The sequence below is a fragment of the Canis lupus genome, chromosome 11, assembly GCF_048164855.1.
Source record: "Canis lupus baileyi chromosome 11, mCanLup2.hap1, whole genome shotgun sequence".
Classification (NCBI taxonomy): domain Eukaryota; kingdom Metazoa; phylum Chordata; class Mammalia; order Carnivora; family Canidae; genus Canis; species Canis lupus.
Genome location: NC_132848.1, coordinates 7,774,914 through 7,802,454, shown reverse-complemented (window position 1 = coordinate 7,802,454; position 27,541 = coordinate 7,774,914). Strand labels below are relative to the sequence as shown.

The 27,541-nt window shown below is 34.3% G+C and overlaps 1 protein-coding gene across 3 annotated transcripts in view; it reads right to left on the bottom strand.

Annotated features, from left to right (window-relative positions):
• The window catches only part of MON2 (MON2 homolog, regulator of endosome-to-Golgi trafficking), a 104,444-nt gene that overhangs the window by 27,019 nt on the left and 49,884 nt on the right, over positions 1–27,541 (bottom strand). For all 3 annotated transcript variants that reach the window (XM_072843043.1, XM_072843044.1, XM_072843045.1), the window contains exons 13-26: positions 26,134–26,215; positions 25,342–25,526; positions 23,789–23,901; positions 22,405–22,509; positions 21,945–22,025; positions 21,793–21,866; positions 21,617–21,707; positions 17,596–17,697; positions 15,964–16,074; positions 13,671–13,846; positions 11,303–11,465; positions 9,562–9,855; positions 6,720–6,918; positions 2,761–3,389 (exon numbers count right to left, since the gene is read on the bottom strand). In XM_072843043.1, coding sequence (XP_072699144.1) covers positions 2,761–3,389; positions 6,720–6,918; positions 9,562–9,855; positions 11,303–11,465; positions 13,671–13,846; positions 15,964–16,074; positions 17,596–17,697; positions 21,617–21,707; positions 21,793–21,866; positions 21,945–22,025; positions 22,405–22,509; positions 23,789–23,901; positions 25,342–25,526; positions 26,134–26,215 — 2,405 coding nt within the window. The remainder of the gene's footprint in view (positions 1–2,760; positions 3,390–6,719; positions 6,919–9,561; positions 9,856–11,302; positions 11,466–13,670; positions 13,847–15,963; positions 16,075–17,595; positions 17,698–21,616; positions 21,708–21,792; positions 21,867–21,944; positions 22,026–22,404; positions 22,510–23,788; positions 23,902–25,341; positions 25,527–26,133; positions 26,216–27,541) is intronic.

The following is a 27,541-nucleotide window of genomic DNA, read 5'->3' as shown; positions in this document are numbered from 1 at the left end:
AAAACATACTATAGTGTTAGAGTTGACCTAATAAGCAATCCTGGGATTTTAAGATGCATAATATAGAACTGAGTTTGTTTGTTTTTTTTAAACAACCCCCATCTAAGAGAAAGTTATTATTGGTTTTTCTTCAATATTCTTAAGTTTATATATCAGGAAAAAATGAGTATGAACCTGCCAACAGATTTTAGTCCAAAAGTTAAGAACCGTCAGCAGTCCGGACATTTCCTAGTATTAGTCCAGTTTGATCAAAAAAACTGTATGTGAAAAGAACAGAAAATGGACATCCAATCTCTGACATGGTTCAAGGTTTCTCTTATTAAGTCCTTTAACAATAATTCATTTAGTACCTACTTATCCTAAGACTATTTTTGCCTTCTCCAGCCTTTTACTAAAACTTTCACGAGGAAATTGATGATGAAGACAGTAACAGCTAACATCTAGTGAATGTTTAACTGTGCCAGGCAATAAATGCCTTATAAATCCCATTTAATAAGAAAAAAGTTGTAGATTTATTAGTTTCATTTCATAGATTAAGAAGCTGATATAAAGAGATTCTAAAACTTTCCCCATTAAGTAGTAGGCAGGGAGGGCTTTGTTGCAAGACTCCAAGGGCACCAATCACAGACAACAAGATGGTATCCCCTGGAATACTACTCCAGCAGCCTTGATGATGAAGACAGATACAGTATCCAGCCAACTAACCTTATAAAGTTTAGCAATGAATAAGACAGAGTCTCCTGATCTCAGAATTTAGGGAAAACAGATAATCAAATTCTCAGGTTCCACATATGCCAAAATATCTTGCCGCCACCCCCCCCCAAAATCAATTAGCATACACAACTAAGTCAATCTGGTAGGAACAAGGGATTTAAAAACCAAGGGAAGACTGTGACCCTAAAACCCTAAACTATATAAGGGTAAACGTGAAATCAAAAATGAGTTTTTCTGAAAGAAATTATATTGAATCAATAAAATGTTTTCTTGGATAGCTTATTAATTTAAGGATAAAGTCCCAAAGTAAGTAAACTTTGCTTGTGAAAAAATTTCCTGACACCTGTGGGAGAAAATATAGAAATAATTTTACTGATAATGAAATATGTTAATTTTTTCTAATAGGAAATATTAAAGACCATATGTTTGACTCATATTCAAGTACTATGAAATATATTCAATATTGAAATACTAATTATAGAATATTATTCTATAATTCAATATTCAATACTAATTATATTCAATTAATATTCAAGTACTAATTATAGAAATAACAAACAATAGCTAGAGTGAAAATTAGTAACGCAAATTGATATCAACTGATATAAATGAACAGCAATAAAGCTTCTTAAGTTTCACACTGAAGGTATATATATATATATATATATTATTATTTTCAAAACCAGTAAAAGCTCAGAACAAGTTCCCAGTAGTAAGAATAAAAGATTCTATTTGTTCTGTCATTGCCAAGGCAGAGTTTTTAAAAATAAAATTATGTGCTTTTTTTCCTTGACAAGAATTTGGAAGTTTGTTGTTTCTTCTTTGTTTATAAAAACTTGAATCAAACACCTGAATGAGAGTTCTAGATTATAGATGTCCCATAAGGCCTGTGCTTTGCTTTGCTTTTCTGACAGAATAACTTTTCAGTCTCCCCCAGGGCACTCCATAAGCAACTTTTGGATATGGTCAATCAAGGGGGAAAAAGTAGGTAACTGAAAGGCTACTTTTTTTTCTCCACTGTTAATAAGAGTAGCTATTTTGATTTTAATTATTGAAAACTGATATCCCTAAATGAAGTTTTTTAAATGTCAGATTCTCTTACATTTTTAGTTTCTATACAATTTGTTTCTCTGCACAATGCAACTAGGGTTAAAGAGATCAAAGAATTAGTGCTCAGCTGGACAGAGCCTTGAAGAGGTATTACAGTGTAATAGAAACCACTACTTTCACTGTGAAAGTTTTCATCATTCCAGCTGGATATAACACAATCAGTTAATTAGAAAACATGATTTACAGTACACAAATCTGATTAACACATGTGTAATCAAAATCTAGTTCCATCTTCATTTTGTTAGAATGTCATAGCAACTTTGTTAGAATTGCTGGCTCCTCAGCTGGCATTTTTCTGTTTAGCATTTTGGTTGTTGTGAATTATGCTAACAATTATCTTGATAGTTTAAAGAATTCTTTGATTTTGATCTGGTCTTGCCTGCTAACTGGGATTTGCTCAATGATTTTTAGGTCTGTTTATTTTACTAACTTTTTCACAGTAACATAACACACATAGGTAAGATATATTTCCATGACAAAATTTTTGTAAGGAAAATACTTTATAAATTTATTCTTATTTTAAAAAATAGGATTCTAAAGGTTCCAGAGCTAAATTTAAGTACAATGAAAAAATATATATGATTCCATAGCTTATTAATTTTCTAACTATAGAAGTACTCTATTAAAGTTATTATTCAGAAAAGTATATCCTCTAGTGAAGAGTTGAATGATCAAACAAAAAATGTTGGTGAAAGGAAACAAGAGGATACAGTTTCTGAAAGACTCTCGAAACAAATCTGAACTACCTTTTCAAATACATCAGAAAACCGTAAGTTTTTTAAATAACTGGATATTTACAATCCTGAATTTATACAAAGTATGCATGTATGACAATCTTGATGATCTAGAATTTATCTCAAAAAATATGTAGCAAACTAAAAAACTTCCAGCGAACCACATGCATTAATGTTTAGATGGCCAGTAAAATCCTATTACCTTTTGGAGAACATCTAAAGCTGTCAGTACAGCTTCCTGTAAACTTGTTAAAACTGCTTCAGTATACGATGGAAGAATGAAAGGGGATGCATCTGAACTTATTGGGACTGACACAGCACTGTGCAGTATGACACCCAGCTTTTGTAAGTCATCCATATTGAAACCAGTTTTTATGTGTTGATAGAGAGCAGGAAATATCTGAATTAAAGCTGTAAGGAAAGGCTGGCTGGGAATGAAAGTCAGTTTGTCGAAAGTAATGGGAGGCTTAGTGCTTTCAGATCCAATTCTATACCAGGTATTCCATGCAGCCCACCAGAGATTCAAATCTTCAAGCTCATCGGTAACTTCAGGTGGCTCAGAGCTATTATATCTTCCAAGTCTCTCTCCGATGGAATCTGTTCTTACAAATGGTCTGCTCAGGCCAGGGCCTGATATGGACCCTATAAGGACAGGCACAGGTACATTAACTGCAGGTGGTGTCTCGGGCTTTTCTGAGTCTCTGACAGGGGACACAATCTGTAAAATTTCCTGGAAGCTTTTCAGTGCAGCCAAAGATACTTCATTGTTCTTGCTGAGTGCTGCTGATTGTATATGGTCAAGAAGAACATCCCATGCTCTTGAAAAATCTCCTATATTAGGAAAACAAAATTTATCAAAGTGATCAAGATTTCTCTCACTACTGCACACTTTAGAATGTTTGCTTTATTTTTCTACTTAAATTTCTATACAATTTTTAAAAATATGCTTAAGGGACACCTTGATGGTTCAGTGGTTGAACGTCTGCCTTTGGCTCAGGGCATGAATCTGGAGTCCTGGGATCGAGTCCCTGCATGGAGCCTGCTTCTCCTCCCTCTTCCTATGTCTCTGCCTCTCTCTCTGTGTGTCTCTCAAGAGTAAATAAATAAAATCTTTAATTAATTAATAAAAATAAAAAATATGCTTAGGTATTAAGGTACAAACCATGTGAATTACAATCAATGAAACCCGAAAATCCAGTAAATTTTTTTTTTCAAATATAGAAACAAAAGGCACCAAGAAGATAATAATGAGTACATTAATGTTTTGGTCTTAAAAACAGAACTCTACAAATGTAGGTACATATATTTATACTATTTCTTGGTATTAGACACATTTACACTATTTCCAGGTATTTCTGCCTAAGGAGAACAGAATAAAAACTTAAGAGGGTAAAAACAAAAGCTTTTTTTTTTTTTTTTTTTAAATTCATGAGAGACACACAGAGAGAAGCAGAGACATAGGCAGAGGGAGAAGCAGGTTCCTCACAGGGAGCCCGATGTGGGACTCAATCCCCGGACCTGGAATCACACTCTGAGCCAAATGCAGATGCTCAACTGCTGAGCCACCCAGGCGTCCCAAAAACAAAAGCTTTTTAGTAACAACTCTGATTTATCCATCTATCTTTTTTTTTTTTTTCATTTATTTATGATAGTCACACAGAGAGAGAGAGAGAGAGGCAGAGACATAGGCAGAGGGAGAAGCAGGCTCCATGCACCGGGAGCCTGATGTGGGATTCGATCCCGGGTCTCCAGGATCGCGCCCTGGGCCAAAGGCAGGCGCCAAACTGCTGCGCCACCCAGGGATCCCTTATCCATCTATCTTTACGAATGATTAAGATCTTAGGATGCTCTCATTCTTAAAAAATATTGGAGAAGTTACAAATTGTAACTAAGTAACACATTTTTACAGGTCTAAATGTTTAAAATAATCTACACTTTACACTTTGGTTTTCATATTTACGAAACTTACAGTTGCAGAATTTTTGTTGTTGTTATTGCAGAATTTTCTTAAATATTTTTTTCCCAATTATAGTGAGTCACCAGGGGAAAATGTACCCTAAGGAACAGTCTGCTTTTTTAGACTGAGTCTAAATTTGTTCCCCTCGTGTGAAATTGAGTCTGCTGATCCAACATCAGCAAAGCATGGGCTGAATGGCAGTTGTTGGGTTTCCACTGAACAATCCAGTCTGTTGTTCTACTCCTATGACCAATTAAGCACATTTATATTGAAGTTCTTTATAACACGTAGTCTGCTTCTATGTAGCCCCGCAAAAATGATCTTATTCCTCCAGCAATCTAGCCCAATGGCTTTAATAGCATGGATTATTACCCACATATTTGGATTTATTATTATTTTTTATTTATTCATTTGAGAGAGAGAGAGGGAGAGTAAACAAAAACACGAGCAGGGGGGAGGGTTAGAGAGAGAAGGTGAAGCAGGCACCCCAGTGAGCCAGGTGCTCGACAGAGCTCGATCCCAGGACCCCGGGATCACAACCAGAACCAGAGGTAGACACTTAACCAACTAAGCCACCCAGGTGCCCTGCATACTTGCATTTAAATGACACCAAAATTAGAAGAACTGATATTTTCCAAAGCAGGATGCCATAAGTAGGTTATGAAATACATAAATAATTAAGGTTTAAAGTCACTTCCCAAAGACTATAAAAGACTAAATTTTTAAAGAAGAGATAAGCCCATATGGCTGAGGAAGCATTCAGTTAGTAGCAAAGCGGGAAGTAATCCTGGTATGAAACAATAAGTACTACTCTGCCTTTATAGAGGACAAAAAATAACACCTGGCCAGTTACATGCCTATTCCTCTTCACTCTTTTTTTAATTAAAAATTGAGGTATAATTTACATACAGTTGAAAGCACAGATTTTTTTTTTTTAGTGAACTCTTCAAAGAGTTTTGATATATTACATCTAAAAACTCTCAAAACTAAACAGAACACTTCTGTCAAAGAAAAGCTACACAAACTGCCTATGTCTTCATTTTCAAAAACTAGATTTTTATCTATTAGGTTTTGGTCTTTAAAATAACTATCATGAGGGCAGCCCCGGTGGCGCAGCGGTTTAGCGCCACCTGCAGCCCGGGGTATGATCCTGGAGACCCGGGAACGAGTCCCACATCGGGCTTCCTGAATGGAGCCTGCTTCTCCCTCTGCCTGTGTCTCTGCCTCTCTCTTCGCTCTCTCTCTGAATGAATAAATAAATAAATCTTTAAAAAATAAAATAAAATAACTATCATGAAAGTATTAAAAATGATGCTTATTTTGTCAAAACTTAGCAAATGTACAGTTTAAAGCTGCTACATTTCATTTTATGTAAATTTTATGTGAAAATAAAAATTAGAATTTTAATATATATTATATATTAAGATCTAGGAGTACAAAATAGATCAGACACTATAGATTATTTTTGAAAAAAAAAGGAAAAAATGAACTTGAAGAACATCACACAAAAATGCTGATGGAAAGAATAAATATGCTTATGCTTTAACATAAACAGGAACAAAAAAGCCAAACATAAAATAATAACTTATAAAAATGCTATAATATGTATGGTATGCTCATAATTAAATAAAACAGTATTTCTGTTCTGTTCATTTTTCTCTACCATCACCATCACTACCATCAGAATTGAAGGTACAATCTCCACTGGGGTTTCTTAATCTTAGTACCATTGACATTTACACATTCTCTGCCTGTAAAACTCTTCACATTTTGTCTTACCTTTGCCTGATGAAATACTACTCATCTTTCAGGGAAGCTTACCTGGACCTCAGAGGCCTGGTCAAAAACGTATTATAAAGCTTACGAAGCACCATTCCTTTTTAACATTTATCACTGCAGCAGTGTTGCTTTTATGTAATTATAGCTATTCCCTCAGGCCTATGACAAAAAGACTGCTGTGTATTTTACTCACCATTGTATCCTCTAGAGGCTAGCCCAAAAGAGATACATTATATATTTTCTCAATGAAATGAATGAAAATGTGTATGCTCATGCACATATCACACAAAAACAAAGACTGGAAGTTAAGACTGAATATTCTTGGGAAGGAGCACTATACATAAATTTTTTTAAAGATCTTCTGTAGTTTCCAAATTTCATTTAACATGAATAACTTCTATAACCGGGGGGAAAAGTGGATATACCTAAAGGTTGCAGTAAATATCTTCTAGTGTTGAAGATTCTTGCTACTCCGGCCAATGTTAAAACCCATGTCTCTGCCCACTGCTTCTCTGCTGTGTCCCTTGAATGATGAATGAGAATATTGCCACCTCCAGACTCAATCTTTTCTTTGTCTGCAGTGGTAGAAGACTCCCGAACTCGATCCAGTAGATGAAAGAGAACCTGAATATTTATAAAAATGCACATAAAAATAACATAGCTTAAGTAATAGCACAGCAGTTAGAAACTGTCACACAAAAAAAAAAACTGTCACAAAAATATTACACCTGACAGATTCTGTATATGAGAAAAAATTTAATATTAAAGATATTATATTAAGTTTGTCATTAAAGTCATGGACTATGAAAAGTTTTTAAATTGGATAGAATATTTTCTAAGACTTGTTGATCGAAGTATCAATAGAGCATCTATGGGGTAATACACAAGAAGGGAATGAAGCTAAGGAAAAAAGTTTAGGCAAAAAATGTAATTATGGAAGATATCTGTAAGAAGTTACAACTGAAAGTTCAGGACTAAATGAGGGTGCTTGAACAAAATCAAGCAAGGGGATGCCTGGCTGGCTCAGTTGGTAGAGCATGGGACTCTTGTACAGGGTCAGGAGTTCAAGCCCTGCACTGGGCATGGAGCCTACGTTAAAAAAAAGAAGATGAAAGGAAAAAAACAAGTAGGAAGTGTTTGGGACTTGGATATGTTTGTTTAAACATTTTTTTTTAATTTTTATTTATTTATGATAGTCACAGAGAGAGAGAGAGAGGCAGAGACATAGTCAGAGGGAGAAGCAGGCTCCATGCACCGGGAGCCCGATGTGGGATTCGATCGCGGGTCTCCAGGATCGCGCCCTGGGCCAATGGCAGGCGCCAAACCACTGCGCCACCCAGGGATCCCGGATATGTTTGTTTACACTAAAGAGTAGACTCAGAGGGAGGAACTGAAGAAAAAAAAAATTTATATTGGAAAGACAAGCAGAAACATTCTGTGAAACAGAATCCAAGGGAAGAGGAATTTCAAGGAAAAAATAATTAACAGCGTTAAATACTACAAAAAAAAAATGAATAGGATAAGAACTGAATTTAGGGTGAAAATCTCGGCAATTAGAAGACCACCTGTAGCCTATGAACAAATTCTGTGGTTCTCAAAATACGTTCTCAGAATTAACAGCTTTAGCATCACACAGGAAATTCAGTTACGCAAATTCTCAGACCCCTGCCAGGGGGCTCAAAAAATATCAGAAACTCTGGGAGGCGAGGGGTGGTGGCTCAGCAATCTGTACTTGAACAAGTCGTCTAGGTGATTCTGTTACTTTACGGTTTAAGAGACTCTAATGTAGAATAATCTGGAAATCATCTTAAAAGATCAAGAGAATGCAGGGGAAGTGAGGAAGGAAAAAAAATCACTAAGAATTAGGCAGCAAGATTAACACTTAAATCAGAGAAAATACCAGTTTGGTTTTAAAATAGTAAGGGAAGCTTAAGCATTTTGTGATCTGAAAAGGAGGAGCCAGTGGATGCAGCTGAAAGAGAACATACAGGAAGGAGAAGGGATTTTAATTATTTTTATAAGTGGATATACATTATTAATTTTTTAAGACATTTTGGAATATTTCTGTTAAATTGAAGACAAATTGTTAAATACAATTAAGATTTATGATGCAGCCTACTGTCAAACTTACTGATCTTGGAAATTCACAAAAGCAATGAAAAGATGATAGATTTTTATTAAAATGGAATAGACGGGGACACCTGGGTGGCTCAGGGGTTGAGCATCTGCCTTTGGCTCAGGAAGTGATCCCGGGATCCCAGGATCGAGTCCCACATCAGGCTCCCTGCATGGAGCCTGTTTCTCCTCTCTCTGCCTGTGTCTCTGTGTCTCTCTCTGTCTCTTATGAATAAATAAAATTTAAATAAATAAATAAATGAATAAACAAACAAATAAAATGGAATAGATAGAACAAAAAAGGAGAGCTTTCAGCAAAGAGGGAATGCTCACTAATAAGCTGTTGGTTTTGTAAGAAATTTTTTAAGTGTTTTTTTTTTTTTTAACATTTTATTTATTTACTTTGAGAAAGAGAGAAAGAGAGAGTGAGTGCCCATAAGGGCACACACATGCTGGGGAGGAGCAGAGGGAGAGGGAGAGAGAGAATTCCAAACAAACTCCACGCTGAGTATGGAGCCCAACACAAGCCCGATCTCACAACTGTGGTCACTAAGCTGAAATCAAGAGTCAGATGTCCAACTGAAGAAAGTTTTTGAAAGAAGGATGAAGGAGAAAAAAGGGGCACCTGGCTGGCTCAGTCAGTAGAGCCCATGACTTTTGGTCTCAGGATTGTGAGTTCGAGCCCTACATTGGGTACAGAGATTACTTACAAATAAAATATCTTTTAAGAAAAAGGGAAAAAAAATGAAACAGTTAATGAACAAACATAGAATTTACCAATTTGATGTTACTTCTGTTCAGTGATCCTGCAAGTAAATTTCACTACTGTTGATATTCTTTCATTTATAAAATTCTCCGTTGGTAACATTTGAATTATATGTATGGTTTTACCACTTGGGAAAACAGGAAGAAAAAAGGGAAAGGCAAAGGCAAAAATAGAAACACAGATAAGAGATGAAGATAGAAAGAGAACAGGCATTCGATATGTAATTTACTCTGTGTGAGGTACAATTTTAAAGTATGGCAAAACGAACATTTTGTTTGTCAAAAGCACAAGTGCATGGAAATTCTTTTTCAAAAATTAATAGGAACAAGATTGAAAAATTTGAAAATTTGTCTCAAAAGCTAGTTACTCAAGCTAATGGTTAATACCTTCCAAATAACAGTGTGCCATGTTGAATGCTGTAATAAAGTTCCATGTGCACCAATTGTTGAAAACAGAGTTTGTCCAGCACTCTTCCTCACTGCAGGACGAGGGTCCACACAGAGTTCACCCAATTTCGCATAAAGACACAACCACAAGCAATCAAACGGTGGAGCAGGATGGAAAGGCCGATTTAAAACCACTCCTTTCTCTTCTGCCTGCTTTTGCTGTGCTGCTTCTTCTTTATCTAATTCTTTTTCAATAGTTTCCCCTCTTTGGAAAAAATAATCTGAAATATTCCACTAAAAAGCAAAGTAGAAAAATGCCATTTCACTCACAGATTTTAAGCACATAAGTAAATGCGCAACACATGGTTGCTTTACCTTTCAGAATAAAACTTTTAAAAGCCACTTCAGAAACTCCTTTTCTAATAGAAAAGATTTGAAAACATCTGTCTCCACCTGATTTCAGGAAAATTTGAGGAAATAATCTCATGCTAACATTAATATTTTTAAATGTTTCTTTATGAAACATTTCAAAGACACATAGAAAAACAGGGAAAATGTATCAGTATATTGATATACACATAAACAATTGTTAATATTCTCTCATATTTACTTCATGACTATTTTTATAATTTCCACTAGATAAAGCCTTTAAAAAAATAACCATGATACCATTATGACACCAAAAAAATTATTAACAATGCCTTAATATTGTTTAATGATATTAGGCAATTTCATATAATAACTACTATATCCAAACATATCTTATGACTTCATTCTCAACCACAATATGTGGTGTATGAATTAATAAGAATTATACCAATGATAAAAATGTAGAGAATCTTATGAACATAAATATAAAGAAGGTGACACCTAGCAGTAATTTAATCAATACTGAATTAACTACTCTTTGGGAGCAATTCTATACATGTGCTTATTTTCCTTCCTATAATTACATTTTTAATAGTAACTTATCTGGCTTGTAAGGACTATTTAAGTTTGACTTTAAAACCTCCTGGCTTAAAAAAAAAAAAAAAAAAAAAAAAACCTCCTGGCTTATAATAAACATTTAAAAGAGTCTAAATAATTGTCTTTAAATACATTTATATTGGGAACAGCTTTCTATTTGTTTACTTACATAATATCAATAATATCCTATCTTAGATTTCCTTCTACCTTCAAGATGAATAAAACAAGGTTCAATAATAAAACAATCAACAAGAGGCACACAGAATTAAAATACTGTTTCCACAGGTCAAAGTTCTTCCATTAACATTTGCCTTCCAATAGCTAATAAAGCAGTGCTGACAAACTACAGGACTGTGTATACAGCAAAGCCCTGTGTATATAGTAAAGCCTTTTACTGAAGCTTTATTTACACTAAATAAGTAATACATGAAAATGTTGTTACTAAAACAATACTAAAAAAATCACTTAATCTTTACACTAAAGTCAACTGAATACTTCCCTTATATATTATTACTTGTTTACCAATCCTCTCATGACAAATCTTTTAGAGTGAAATTTCAGCTCAATATATCAAAATTATCCCAAATATTCTGCTATTAATGAATTAATTCTTAACTTATGTCACTTAATCCTCCATGCAAAATATAAGTTTAGTACTTAAAAGTCATTTAAACAACCCTTCTAAAGCCATAAGCCTAGTCTCTTAGCATTCACTCTCAGCAGCATAACAGTGATTTCTAAATTATATGATCACGAGAAAAGCAATAATACTTACCAATAAACCTATTGAAGTTAAGCTAATATTAAGTTCTTGGTTATGAAGTCCAAAGCTACCTGCAACATCTACAACAATCTGCAGGCATGTACAAGGCATTGTTGGTAGAAAATCTGTCACGACCAACTGAAGACACTGGAACGCAGTTCGTATCAAGGATTCTCTGAAAAAAAAAAAAAGAAAAAAAATTATATTCATGCATTTAAAAGAAATATAAGTAAAAATAACATCTTACAGTAATTTGAAGCAAATTAAATTCTATTTTAAAAGTTGAACAAGAAAATCTCCCCTAATATAGAGGATATAGTATTTCAACATTTACATAAATGAAAAGGAGAAACACATACTTGAACAAAATTAACAAATAAAAATAAAGAACTTTGAATCAACTAGCCAAATAAAACTTCGACATTAATGAGTAAAGGAAATTGGCTACAGCTACTTTCACCACTGTATCCCCAATATCTAGCATGGTGCCTAGCACATGCAAATACACCCAATTTACTCACTGAATGAAAATGAGTTCCTCATTCTTTTATATCTATATCTTACTTAAAATTCTACATCTATTCTATAAAAGAAAAGAGTACATTTTGAATTTCAAATAAAGAGAATAAGAAGGAATTGATTTGAGAGAGAAATTCTAGTGGTGAAAAATAATAATAAAAATGAATTGGGGAACCCTGGGTGGCTCAGCAGTTTGGCACCTGCCTTTGGCCCAGGGCGCAATCCTGGAGTACCGAGATCGAGTCCCATGTCAGGCTCCTGGCATGGAGCCTGCTTCTCACTCTGCCTGTGTGTCTGCTTCTCTATGTCTATCATGAATAAACAAATCTTAAAAAAAAAAAAAAAGAATTATAATAACTAATGCTTATTTTTCTCTTAAACATTTTATTTAGTTGAGAGAGAGAAAGAGAGAGCATGCAAGTGAGGGGAGGGAGAAGGACAAGCAAACTCCATGCTGGTATGAGGTTCAATCTCACGACCCTGAGACAAAAACTCAGGAGGAAATCAAGAGTCAGATTCCCAACCAATCAAGCCACTCAGGTGCCCCAATAACTAACACTTATTGAGGGTTTGCTATGTCATGCACTTCCTAAGTGTTTTATGTGTACTAATTAATTTCATCCTACCATGATGCCCTAGTTTATAACTACACTGTAGACTGGGAGAAGAAACTTAGCTTGATTTAAGCTGTGACTGATCTCTTTCCACTTTCATCATCTCAGTATTTTGTAGTTTTTTAGAAAATTTATTATTACAAATAAATAAGAAAAATTAATTTTTCATAATAGTCCCAAGCATCTCAATCATAGAAAACTCGACTAGTCATCACACAAGATAGTATGAGTTCTGCTAGAGAATGAGACAAATATATGCAAACATTTGATAGACCTCTCCACTGCAATGCTCTACCTTAAACTATGTAAGTCCATTTTGCTTTCTTCAGTATTTACTACTTAGTTAATAATACCACTATTCATTAAACTGCCTAAGTTAGAAATCTGGAAGGCATTCCTTATTCTATTTCTTATATCATCCTTCACCCCTATAATCAATCTGCTAAGTAGCTCAAGTCCATCACTCTTCTATTTCTAGAGAACACTGCAGGTTCTCTCATTTCCCATCCACCCCTCCATGGTGCTGTCAAAATGATATCAGATCACACTGTTACTCTGCTTACAACTCCTAAAATGTCTCTCAAATGTACTGAAGATAAATCCAAATAGTTTATAAAAGCATATAAGGTCCTTCATAATTTTGGCTCTGCCCCCCTCCAGGAATACAGGCCTCCCTTCCACTGGAATTCTATTCTTCTGAGCCATAACAGACTATTCTCATTAGGATTCTACTTACAGAGCTTGTTCCTTTTCCCTAAGATTCTACTTTTAGAGCAAGAACTATTTATCTTTGTAATCACAGTAACTAGCAAGCATAGTAATTAGACTATATTAGGCACAGAATAAATGAGCAATAAATTTTTTGAAGTCCCTTAAAAGCAATTTCTTAGATTTCCCAAAATATGCAGAGAAGTCAAGTCCTAAGTATTAATTCATGTCTTTACCAATATTTAATAATACAAAACCCAATCTTTGGATGTGTTATAAAATGTATTAGCGTGGTGCATTTATCTTATGAAACTTGTATTCTTGTATAAATGTCAAATGTCAAGTAAACATCAATTTTTCCAACCTTCCAAAACAAAGGTGAGCCCTGATTAATTCACTATAGTCACTGGAGGTAGGATTAAGAAAAATGATTTTAGATCTTAGGAAAGGCACATAAAAAACTACCACTTCTGCAAAATTTTAGGATGAATTTCCTCTTAATCACTATTAGTTTTTGGATGTTAGTTTCAAACACTTACCCTTGATCATTTCTGATTGCTCCCATGACTCCAAGCACTAATGGCCATCCGGGCCCAAGACTGTCTCCCTGACTCTGAAGAATCTGCAACACACATTCTAATTGCTTGAGTCGGATATCTGGATGGTTAATACTGGACATCTCCTTTAACGGGTTCAATAAAAGCAACTGCAGCCTCTGAAAACAGGAGAAGAAACTAATTAGGAAGAGTGGCTCAAAGACTATAATAGTAATTAGAATCTTTTTCTACTAAAACAAACACTGAATATGATTCTCTAACCATAATCACTAGAAGTTTCTTTTGTCATGTCTTTTTCTTAAATAAGAGAAAATAAAAAACAATCTTAGACTATGAGTCATAAGGACTATGACTTATGTCCTTAGACAATGTTAGACTTCAGATTAAATGGAGAGTGACTCTGCATTAAGAGACACTAAAGACCCCAAACAAAAAGTAGTTAATGAATTAAGAACTTTTTAAAAAAAACACTAATTAAAGACCCATATACAAATGAATCTCACTAAAGAAAATATTTCTACTTATATCTAGCTATATTTGGAGAGAGGAAAACAATCCCCAATTTCTTTTTTTAAACTTTTTTTTTTTTTAAGATTTTATTTATTTATTCATGAGAGACACAGAGAGAGAAAGAAAGGGGCAGAGACACAGGCAGAGGGAGAAGCAGGCTCCATGCAAGGAGCCCAACGTGGGACTGGATCCTGGGTCTCCAGGATCACACCCTGGGCTGGAGGCAGCACTTAAACCGCTGAGCCACCCAGGCTGCCCAACAATCCCCAATTTCTAAAATTACCTTTCATTTACTCTGTTAATAACAGCATATCAAATGTATTTAAATTTAAAATTCTTAATATTCCTAAGAATTAAGTATGGTAGACATTAACAAAGATGGCATAAAACTACTGGACCCATTGTAGTTTAAGAAAAAAAAAAAGGAGGGATCCCTGGGTGGCGCAGCGGTTTAGTGCCTGTCTTTGGCCCGGGGCACGATCCTGGAGACTCGGGATCGAATCCCACGTCGGGCTCCCTGCATGGAGCCTGCTTCTCCCTCTGCCTGTGTCTCTGCCTCTCTCTCTCTCTCTCTCTCTGTGACTATCATGAATAAATAAATAAAATCTTTAAAAAAAAAAAAAAGGCACTCTGTTCGGGCCCTTTTAGTACATGAAAACATTTGCTTCATTTTTAACTTTTTTTCTCTTCAAGGACTCATTTATTTGGTTCACGGTCTGAAAAAACATTTAAACTCTATGTGTCAGGTATTAAGCTGAATATTAAGGATAGAGATCAGGGTTTTCTTTTCAAAAAACTTAAACTGTAATAGGAAAAAAGTATGAAATCACTAAAATGTAAGTTCTATAAGAACACAGATCTTTTTTTGTCTTATTTATCTTCTATGCCAACAGCTAAAACATTGGTTGGTACACTGTATGTACTCAATAATTTATTGAGTAAATTTGTAAAATACAATTACAATCAGTAAATAATGAAGGCAATAGAAATGCCTATTAATTGCCTCATTCTTACTCAACTTCAAACAATAGAACTTTGGTGGATTTTTAAGAAATTGTATAAGATATATGTGAATGACTACAGGAGTCAGGACAAAGGACTCAAACTCTAGAAGTATAAAATAACTTTTAAAAGTTTTAAAAATAAAGATCTATTTTACTGTACTTGTCTCTTTGACCACTTGTTTTCTCTCCAAGTAAGGATACTTAGAGAAAAAATTAGAAACAGTTAAGGACCAAAGTAGGGAGGCTAATAAAGTAGGGCCTCAAATTAAACCTTTAGCAATGCTTGAACAGGGAAATTTCCACACGGGGAGACCAGTTCTAGGTAATTTAGTAGCTTTAATTCCATGTTATTCACAAGAAAGTTGCCATAATTTTTAATAAAGATAGATAATCCTAAAAATCCAGACATGTCAACCTTCTGTAAGATATCCATGGCCTACATATAAAATAAATATTAAGCAACAAAACCCATTCTCAGAATATCATCCATTTGATAAATTAAGAAAATATTACATACATATAGGAGAGGATGATTTTATATTAAGAATTTAAGGGGATCCCTGGGTGGCACAGCAGTTTGGCGCCTGCCTTTGGCCCAGGGCACGATCCTGGAGACCCGGGATCGAATCCCACATCGGGCTCCCGGTGCATGGAGCCTGCCTCTTCCTCTGCCTGTGTCTCTGTCTCTCTCTTTCTCTCTCTCTCTCTCTGTGTGACTATCATAAATAAATAAAAATTAAAAAAAAAAAAAAACTTTTTACCTGGTTTTGTGAAAGTGGAGGATCATGGTTAAACGTTAATCCTGCTTTAATAAGTGAAGTTAAAGCTTCTGCTCCCCATTCTCTCATTCGAGAGTTTGGATGCTGACAGACCTGGAGACAAAACATTGAATAAAAATTAAATGTTCAATTTGTATACTTAAGCTCACACATCAATTTGAGAAAAAAATTAAAACATTATTTTCGGGGTTTTTTCCATTTAAAAAATTATATCAACTGTTCATCAATAATGGCTGAATGAAAAATTATATCTAGAATGTAAGTAAGCTTACCTTCTGTATAAGAGGCATAGGAAGCAACAGAGAGAAGATAAAAGATGAAACTAAGCAAGTCATAGAAAAAAAAGGACTTCATAAAAGTAAATTATGTCATCAGAGTAAACAAAAGAAGCAAGCTAACACTAAGGTTCCTAATTAGGCACACCCTCACAATCAAATTCTGTGCTAAAATCTTAACTTTTTTGTGCCATTTGATGAGAAAGTTCATGATAAAGAAATCTGCATATATCCTTTAATAATTCATAAAAGCAATTTCAATAAAATGGAAAAAAATAAAAGGACAAGCACATTTTTTAATTTTTTTTTATTATTAAGAATACCTTTCCCAGCTTACTAAAGTAATACAAAATGATCCTGGTAACCTAAGCCTAAAGCAACATAAACATGTATACTGATAGAAGCAGCTCTTACTGAGATGTAGCTAATTATTACCAATCATTCCAACTTGGACACAAGAGTATACAAATTCAGATGAAATTCCCTGGTACTATCTACAATTAGTGCTACCAAACAGGCTTTTCCCTCTGCAGAAGAGCTATCTCAGAATCACAGAAAAGGTTGTAAAGAAGTGTTTACAGAACCCCTGGGTGGCTCAGTGGTTGGGCGTCTGCCTTTGGCTTGGGGTGTGATCCAGGATCCGGACTGAGTCCCATAGTGGGATCCTTGCAGCGACCCTGCTTCTTCCTCTGCCTGTGTCTCTGCCCCACCCCCTCTGTCTCTCATGAATAAATAAATACAATCTTTAAAAAATAGAAAAGAAAAAAAAGCAGCAGTGTTTACTACTAACTCTCAGCCCCAACTGCCTTTAAGTTTCAGAACTAGTTAAAACTGAAGTGGATCAAGAAACTGTATAACAAAAGAAAGAAGTCCCAAGCTAACAGCTGAAGGAGTCTTCAGAGATTTCACTGATATATCACCCATTTTTTTTCAGCCAAAAAAACCAACCTATTTCCTCACCAAAGCATTTTTTTTTAAGATTTCATTTATTTATTTATTCATGAGAGACAGAGAGAGAGAGAGAGAGAGAGAAAGAGAGAGAGAGAGGCAGAGACACAGGCAGAGGGAAAAGCAGGCTCCATGCAGGGAGCCTGATGTGGGACTCAATCCCAGGTCTCCAGGATCACGCCCTGGGCTGAAGGCAGGTGCTAAACCACTGAGCCACCCAAGGATCCCCAAAGCAGTTATTATAAAACTTTAGTCCTTGATAAGTTATATAGATATAAGTACAAGGAAAAAAAGTTACTACTGATTTTTCATATGGTTATCCAGAATCATTAATTCAATGTGTGTCTCTTTATTCTTAACAAAAGTACAATATCTAAGAAAAAGCAGTTACCTCAAGTAGATGGCCAGTTAGAGGTCTCCAAAGAATTTCTATTCGATGCATGTTAACTAGACCCGTTTCTAACAATTTGGCAACAGCAAAAAGAGATGGTTCCTAAAGAAAAAACATATTGTATTTTGATATTGTATTTGAATTTTTAGTACTTCAATTGTACATAAAACTGACAATACTCTGAAAAACATGATTATAATACATAATTAGTATAGAGTTAGCGATAATTAGAACCTCAGTTATCCTGAGACAAGCCTTCTGCCCACCCTCAAGCATCCAGAATAGCTCCTAAGTGGAAAATTTGGTTAGGAAGAGAATACCTTCATGACAAAGAAATGAAAAATTCAATGCTTATTCCAGATACACAGAATGGCCTGTCTTCTGACCAGAAGGAAAGATGCATTCCACCACAGACTAAACTGTCCCCCTAAAACTCCTATGTTGAAATCCTAACCACCAAGTTGATGGTAACTGGAGATAAAATCTTTATGGGGTAATTATGGTTAAAAGAGGTCATAAGGGTGAAACTGGTAAGGCAGGATTAATGTCTTAAAAGAAGAGACACCAGAGCACTTGCTAGCATGCTCCTGAGCACTTCTCCTCTACCACATATGAGGACATAGTGAGAAGGCATCTATCTTTCAAGCCAGGAAAAGCCCTCACTAGAACCTTATGCCAGCATCTAGGTCTTAGACTTGCAGTCTCCGGAATTGTAGAAAATACATTTCTGTAGTTTAAACCACCACGTCTGTGATAATTTGTTAAAGCAGTCCAGGTAGACTAATATATATTCTTATCAGAGTATTCTTCAAATGTCCAGGTTTTATGTGTGAATATCAGGAAGCAGGGAAAAAGCAAAAAGAAGACAGCAGAGACCAGGGGAAAGTCAGGGTGAAGTCAGGAATATGGCAGATATCAGAGTTATCAGTTTAGACACTAACACAAAAGTAGCAGATATAGAAGACAAACCCCTCTCCTCAGTTGCTGGCATTTCACCAACTAGAAAGGGAACTAGTATTGTTTTGAGACAAATATGGTCAGGATGATTCTTCCTGCATGTGCTAACGTTGTAGGCACCTTAAAAATCTGTGTGGTAGAATCGTGTATCATTGTAGAAACAGCATAACTGGTTAAAACTGATACCTGTGAAGTTTTATTTCAACCCTATCACTTAATAGGTATGTAACCTTGATTAAATTACTGTGTTTCCATTGTTTTTTTAATCTATAAAATGAAGATATAATACACAGAAACAACCACATTAAAAGCATCTGGCACATACTAAGTCCCCATAAATGCTGCCTCGTATTGCTTCCTCCTCCTCCTTCTGCTTATTGTAACCAGGATGTACACAGGAATCATGTGGCATTTTAAAAAAAATGTACAGATGTCCATGCTTCATAATCGAAGAATCTTATTCAGGAAGCCTAGAATGAAGTTTTGGCATTTTATCTTTTAAAAGTGCTACAGCAGACATTGATGCACACAAAAGTTAGAGCCATTAGTGACATGGTTAAGAGTAAAGCTCTAGAATGAGGCACATGCAGGTTCAAATCCAAGCTCTAACATTTACTAAATAGGTGATCCCAGGCAGATTGGTTATTTTTATTTTTCATCCATAAAAAAAGAGGATATTACCACCAAACCTCACCAAATAGTTTTAAATGATTAAATAAAAAAAATGTAAGTGCCTGCCATATAGTAAACTATGAACAACTGCTTTTTTATTTTTGCCATTGTATACTGAGCTTGGTAATGTCTCCACAAGCATCATCAACTCCCACCTTCTAGTAGGGAAGAATTTGCAAACTTTACCATAAGGCACTTCCTCAACACATTAGCACAAATTCCTGAAAAGAGGACCAAATAATGAGATGCCTGGTCACTGTAAAGCCACAATAAAGAACATTGATATTTATATCTTTAATCCTTAGACTATTTAACTCACTCAGAAGAGCTGACACTAATAAGTATTTTTTAACAATGAAGAAAATTACACAAGTTTCTACTTATTTTAACACCTGCATATTTTGTTATAATTTCTACATAGAGAAGGCACAACTGAATAATAAACTGTTTTATGCTTCCATTTAAAAACTTTTTTTTTTTTAAGATTTTATTTATTCATAAGAAACAGAGAGAAAGGGGGGTAGAGACACAGGCAGAAGGAGAAGCAGGCTCCATGCAGGGAGCCCAACATAGGACTCGATCCCAGGTCTTTAGGATCATGCCCTGGGCCAAAGGCGGTGCTAAACCGCTGAGCCACCCGGGCTGCCCTAAAAACGTTTTATACTTAAATATCTTTATAAACTTTTATTTCCCTTCCACGTTTACAACTTCACTTTACAAAATTAAACTCTTTAATAGAGCAATGAAAATCTATTCTCAGGAACATAATTCTTTATCCAATGCATTCATATTCTCTCAACATTTGTTCCCTCTAAGCCTTGAAATATCACATCTGCTCCTACCACTCTCTTGAAATTGAATTCTTTCAGGTTAACTATAAACTAGTAATAATCAAATTTCCTATTTCTTCTCAATTTTCATTGTTCTTGACTTCTTGTAACATTTTTCTCTTTTGATTTCCACAAACCTGCCCTTTTCTAACTCATACCATTCCTTCAATATCCAAGTCCAATCACAAACTAATTTATCTTGATTAATCTTAATTCTTCTCGTAGAAATATGCACTAAAAGTATCTTCCATAGCAGGACATAAAGGATTCAGAAAATAAATTTCATATCACTTAGTAACTATGATTTTATCTAAACTCATACTACTTTAACTACTACTTAACCATGAGCCAAGTAGTTTACATGCTGTTAGCAAGTAAAAATCGTCTATTTTCTTTATATTTCCTAGCAGAGTATCATGTACATAGTAAACATACTGTGGTTACTGAATTAATAATACATAAATTCTCAAGATATTACCACAGAAACTTGCTCAGATTCTATTAAGGTACTCTATTAAAAATATATTTGTGTGTTAAGAGTCCATCTTAAAGATGTAGGATTATTAAAGATATCAAGAAATTGATTACTTCACTATATTTTGTATTACTCTTGCCTATATTTTGCATTACTCTCACCTTAATTTGGAGTAAACTATAGTATGTATTTTCAAACACCTGAATGTTTATGTAATTCTCTAGCTATGTGCTATAATATACAAAACTGACCTTATCAGTTACTCTTTAAATCAGTCTTACAGATAACAAACCAGAGTACAAAGAATTATAATTTAGGACTAGGTGAGCAATATAATTTTGGACTTACAAGTATATGCTGAACAAGTTAGAAATTCTCTGCTTTTTAATCATGTTCTGGGTATCTTCTTCACTTACTTGTAAATGGTTACACTATACTTATTTTAAACAGAGAAAGCATTTTATTTTAAATAATTTCTAAAGTATAAATCAATCCATATATTCCTGTGCTTTCCAAGTATAATACAAAATGATATTTTGAGTACAGAAAGAGATGTTCTTGAATGTCAATATTCAAAATTACTCTTCTATTCATTCAGTCAATGAACAAAGCAAAAATTTAATTTTCAAGGTAGGGAGAATCATTACCTTTAGAAAGAAATGATTAGCTCCTTATTTTCCATCCCAACGAAGGCAAGAAAAACTGAGACATATATATATTGCTTGATTTAAATCTTGTATTGCCCCAATCATAAATTGTAATTACAAATATTATTGTGACATCTTATGGAACTCATTTATAAACGTGGTATTGCCTTTATTCTTTATTAAAATGTTTCTTAAAATTTCAGTATCCAAGAGAAATGGACATAGTTTAAAATTATAATACATATAAAGCATATCACAAACCACATTATGTCCTCTTTCCTCCCCCTTCAACAAATAACCATAAATGGTAAAAGCTCAACAGAGTTGAGGTAGCCTGCAAGTTAAGTATTAGTCCCACTACCAAAATACTAAGATCATAAGATCACCTTATTTAACTCAATAATGTACCATATATAAAACAGAAAAACAGAATATCACACCTTATTATTTCCATAGGCCATATCCATTGCTTCTAGGGATAAGGAGCAAAGTGCATTTATTAAATGATGCAATGATACGTCATCAAGATACCTATAATGAAAATGAAGAAATAAAACATTCTGATCTAAAATACACACTAATAATATATCTATCAATTTTAAAAAATGATTCTTACTGTGAGCTTTCAAACAATCTTGAAAGTATATTGGAAATCACTGGTAAATCTGTCATCACTGCTGTTGTTAGAACCTAAGAGAAGAATACAATTAAATGTAATGTATGAACATTTCAGGAAGCACAAATTGAGTAAGACTAACTAGAGCTTACTGTACTGGGTCCTTCTACAGCTCTCCCAGGTTTCAAAGCACCACCACTACTAGGCTTTAATCCCAGAATCCACACAAGATGCTGTTAAATTAAAGGAAAAAAACAAAGAAATTTTTAAAATTATAAAAATTCTAATATCTAAAACTAAAAATCAGTAGTAACTTCTAATAACTAAAATTAAAATCAGAAGGTTTCCAATAACTAAATTTAAATTAGCAATTACTATTCATATAAAATACTTCTTATACCAAGCACAGGATATAGAACTTAGGCCATTAAGAGAAGCATTCCATCATTTTGTATAATACAAGCCATGTCTTTTTTCCTTTCTAACTTTTCCCTCTTCAAACTTTCTGTCTATTCTTTAAGGCCTGCCCAACGCACCAATAGGCACTGCTTACTCTATTAGCACTTAGCTATAAAAACAATACTGACCTCTGACCCAGAGCCTACAACATACCTGTAGAGTTGCCAAGACAAGTTGCCATGATGTTCCAAGAACAGCTCCATGGCAGTGTGCCAAGTTAAGTAAAGTCCTCATACACTGGATATTTTTGGAAGTGAGCTATGTATATTTTAAAAAAGATATATTTGTAAGAACTGTTTTTGCATTCTTGTAAAGCAGCATTATCATATTCGAATATTTTTTTAAATAAAAAAACAAAAATATTTTAAAAATGGGTTTGGATAGTTTGGTATAGAACAAATTAATTTGCTTAAAAGTTGTGCTATCATATATATATTAGAATGTCTCATTTAAGAGATTCCAGATGGGGAAGGTTAAGTAAGGAGTTTTGACAAATAAAAGCTTACAGATTCTACTTTAAGACAAAGGCCCTTAAAGAAGTATATATATAAACAGGCATCATGTCATATTAGTTTACATTATGATTTTGAAAATTAACCTGTGAACATATAGTAAGAATATAACTCTTAACTGTATAAAGGACAGTTTGACACTGGCCTGGAGTCACATTGGCTGAGTTCATGTCATAGAACTATCATAACAAATTAACCTCTCTACCTATCATTTCATTACTTTAGGATGTAAAGAGCTAAGGGCAATAAATCAGGTAAGACAAAACTCAATAAATATTAGCTGCCACCATCATCATCATTATTATCATCAACATGGAGAATATATTTCTTTTCATTTGGTCCTTACTACTGGTAATATACTGGAAAATAATATGTTTTAAGAGTACCATAAGAAGAAATAGCAGCTCACAGTTTAAAAAAAATTTTTTTTTAATTTTTATTTATTTATGATAGTCACAGAGAGAGAGAGAGAGGCAGAGACATAGGCAGAGGGAGAAGCAGGCTCCATGCACTGGGAGCCCGATGTAGGATTCGATCCCGGGTCTCCAGGATCGCGCCCTGGGCCAAAGGTAGGCGCCAAACCGCTGCGCCACCCAGGGATCCCCTAGATCACAGTTTATACTTTCCTTTTATTCTGATTCCTTCGAATTAACATTTTGTAGAAATCAAAGTTATTCTATATCAAATGGAAACCACGTAAACTATTTTTATTCTAGTTATATTTTTTCAGAATATATCTGTAAGATATATATTATAGCCATGATCCTTGCTTGGCTGGAGATAATCTTCTGTGATAGTTACTATTAAAAAGATGATTGAAATATATTACTCTTTAGGGGGAAAAAAAGTTGTGTTATCATAATTGCTCATGATAATGTCAATCGCTAATGTCTTCTAAAGGTATCAATCATCCAGGAAAACGAAAGTAAATAATGATAATGATAAAATTTGGCAAACACAAAAAGAAAAGTGCAAAAAATGTGCTGGATAATTAGTTGGCAACCAAGTTAAGAAAAATGCTTTACCATTACTGTCCCTTGAGGCTGAACTGCCAGAGGCTGACCCACTGCCACAACTTGCTGGTGAGATTCACTTGATGGACTTATCATCATAACACTTTGACCCTGGATGGAATATGCTAGAAAACAAAGGAAAGCTTAAATAATTAAGATATATACTCCTCACACTGCATTTAAACTAATGTCATATTTTATTTGTTTTGTTTTTTATTCATTTGAGAAAGAGAGAGAGAGAATGCATGAGAAGGAAGGAGAGGCAGAGGGAGAGGGATAGAGAAGTAGACTCCCCGCTGAGCAGGAAACTGATGCCGGGCTTGATTCCAGGCCCCAGATATTAGGACCTGAGCTGAAGGTAAGACATTAACTGTCTGAGCCACTCAGGCACCCCAGTAATATTATTTTTAAAAACAATAATTTGATTAAGCTAAGTTCAATTATGACACTTATTTAGTTACCAATTATATGCAAACATTTTTAAAACTCAGGAGGTATAAAAGCCAAGACAAACAAATTTGAAGTAATTCTCTTTAACTACTTTTTTTTTTAATTTTGTTTATCTGACACAGAGAGAGAACACAAGCAGGGGAAGCAGCAGGCAGAGGGAGAGGGAGAAACAGGCTCCCTAATGAGCAGGTAGCCCAATGCAGGGCTCGATCCCAGGACTCCGGGATCATGACCTGAACTGAAGGTAGACCATAACTCACGGAGTCAACCAGGCATCTCACTAAAGTAATTTCCTACAAAACTTTTTTAAATTAAAGACTTTGAGAGACTTCTTCACAAGCAAAATAGAATCAGAACACATTATTTTATTAACATGTATTCCCAGGGAACTTTTCTAGTTAAAGTTAGAGGCCAATTCTCATGTTTTTGGTTTGAAAACTAAATATCATTTTGAAACACATTACATGTGACAAGCTTGAGTGTTTCTAAAGTATTCAACAAGAAAAAAAACTGAATGTTAATCTAAGTGGTTGCCTGCATTATTGTTCTACTAGTTCCATAAAAAAAAAAAATAAAACCACCATTTCAACAGTATGATATAGTTTAAAAAAGACTTCCAGATTTATTTTCTTCTATCCTCAGAATTATTGTTTAAAGTTATTATTCTTGGGACACCTGAGTGGCTCAGTGCTTGAGCGCCTGCCTTTGGGTCAGGGCGTGATCCCGGATTCCCGGTTCGAGTCCCGCATTGGGCTCCTTGCGTGGAGCCTGCTTCTCCTTCTGCCTGTGTCTCTGCTTTTCTCTCTGTGTGTCTCTCATGAATAAATAAATAAAATCTTTAAAAATATATATTAAAAATAAATAAATAAAATAAAATAAAATAAAATAAAATAAAATAAAATAAAATAAAATAAAATAAAATAATTATTCTCCCTGTACCCCCATTGTTTTAAAGACATGTAAATAATTGAAGCTCTGGGTCATTAACTTCTCACAGAGGTCACAGAGTCAATAAGTGAACCAGCAGAGGCTTGAACTCAGAATTTGTATAATCTTTTCTCCGTACCTTATCACTCCACTAGTTGAATAAAACTGTGAATAAGTTAAAGTCTTACATTTGTTGGACAGTGTAGCTGCTGTGGTGGTATTCAGTACAGTAAGAGCATAATGCGGAGGCAGGGAACCTTTGCATATTGCAGTTATAAAGGCGTCTCTTGAGGTTACAAGGCCCAGTCTTCCACAAAGAGCAGCCATAGTCAGTTCAGCTTTTAAAATATTCTCAGTGGCAGCTTCATCTGTGCTGAAAAGATAAAGTATTTTATTTAATATCATTAATTTGTATTTAACTATACTGCAAACACAACAGGGAATTAAGTATTCAGTGAAGCTATAAGAAAATCTATACAAAAATATTACTGAAATCAATATACTTAAGAAAGAACTTTAATCAATATAATACCTGAAAATTTTAACTGAGTAAAAGCAATATGTAATACATATATTCGTCATAGAAGAAAATGGTCATGCACTCAAAGATTTAACTTAAAATATTAAGCATTTCAGGATCATTAAATTCTGTCATTATGGAAAAAAAATCAAAGAGATTGATAGTTACCATCACTGTAAAAGTAGTAGTAAGGGTGAAGTGAAAAAGGCATTCTGTAATTTTAGGATTGTATTTTCCATTAAAACATCGTGACAACTATTCTTGTGGGGAGCAGGGCAAGAATAGGATGAAAGAGGGGGAGGTGGCAAAAAAAAAAAGAATAATGTTTAACTAACATTAAGAAATAATTTTAGAAAAAAAAAAAAAAAGAAATAATTTTAGGACCAATTTAAGTAACTATTTTAATGTTTGTTTCTAATTAACTGCCACATGCAGTATAAAAATTATAAAGACTTAATACCTGGCATCAAGGAGGAGTGAGAGAGCAGCAAGTAAACCGCACCAGCAGGCATTCACCATTTCTTCCCAAACAGCTCTACTAACTTAAAGGACAAAAACATGCAATATTTCATGATCATTATAGATAGCATAGTATTTGACAACATCTCATTCTAAAACGTCCCAAAGTCATTTATTACATATTCCATCAGCAACTCAATTACTAAATACTAAAGCATTAGAATTTAAAATACATTTGAATAAATGAAACTTAACAACCACACCAGAGTTTCAGAATTCGAAAAGTCTTTAAACTAAGTTGCCTTAAAATATCCATTGTAGGATATTTCAGTACACAAGCTAACTGATAGCTGTATATGTGTATGTGTGTGTATGTATTTATGTATGGGTAATCCAAGTTCCGTTTCCCTTCCCCTTCAATGGCTTCCAGCCACTGTGACAAGCTAGGAATGTAGTGTAATAAGCTGTTCAGCCAGAAAACTGGTTTCTATACACTGGGAATTAAGCAAATGAATAAATCCACTGAACACTGTTGAAGAACGTAACTGCAAACATGGGAAGTTTAAAATAAGCCTTGTGGTATTAAACCAGAACTGGAGAAACCTCACTTAAGACATTTTTAGACAAATGTTTTTAAAATGTAGAGAGTATGTGCTTATGTGTGCATGTGTATGAGTGTATTTCCTTTTCAAGTAGTAAGAAGCACACTAGTGCCCATGTGTTAGTTTTGAAGTATTAAACTAAAAGGAGCGAGAGCTCCTATGAAAAATGACTGATTCCTGGGCTTGACAAGAAAGATCAAAGATGAGCTAGGAACATTTTATTTTGTTAGATAGTAAGGCAGTGCTCAGACAATGATAAAAGAACACAGTGGCCATTTTGAAAGAGGTCCCACTGGCCATATCAGGAACAATCTGAGTGTTAAACCAAATAATGATAATCATATTGTAACCTTTCAAATAAAATAAATCCAAGAATCCATATTAATTTAAATGAGTAAATTTAAAAAAAAAATGGGGGAGAAGGGAAAGCTCTCTTTTATAGTAGAGGTCTCAAAATATTCTCCACAAAAGTTCCTAATTAATCTTACATTGAAAAAACCAGCCAGACATCATATTAACCAAATGATAAAAGTTAACATTACCCATAATGATACATACTGATATTGTATTCTCCTGCTGTGTTGATACACTAAATATATAATGCAGCAATATTTCTATGATAGCACTAGCAAAAATGAGTAAATTGAATCTAATTATAAGGAAACAAAAGACAAACCTAAACTGACTAACCTGTACTCTTCAAAAATGTCAAGGACATATAAGAAAAAAATAATAATAATAATAAGGAAGTGTTCTAGATTAAAGGATAGTATAGCAATGTGGAAGTAAACTCAACATGTGGTCCCA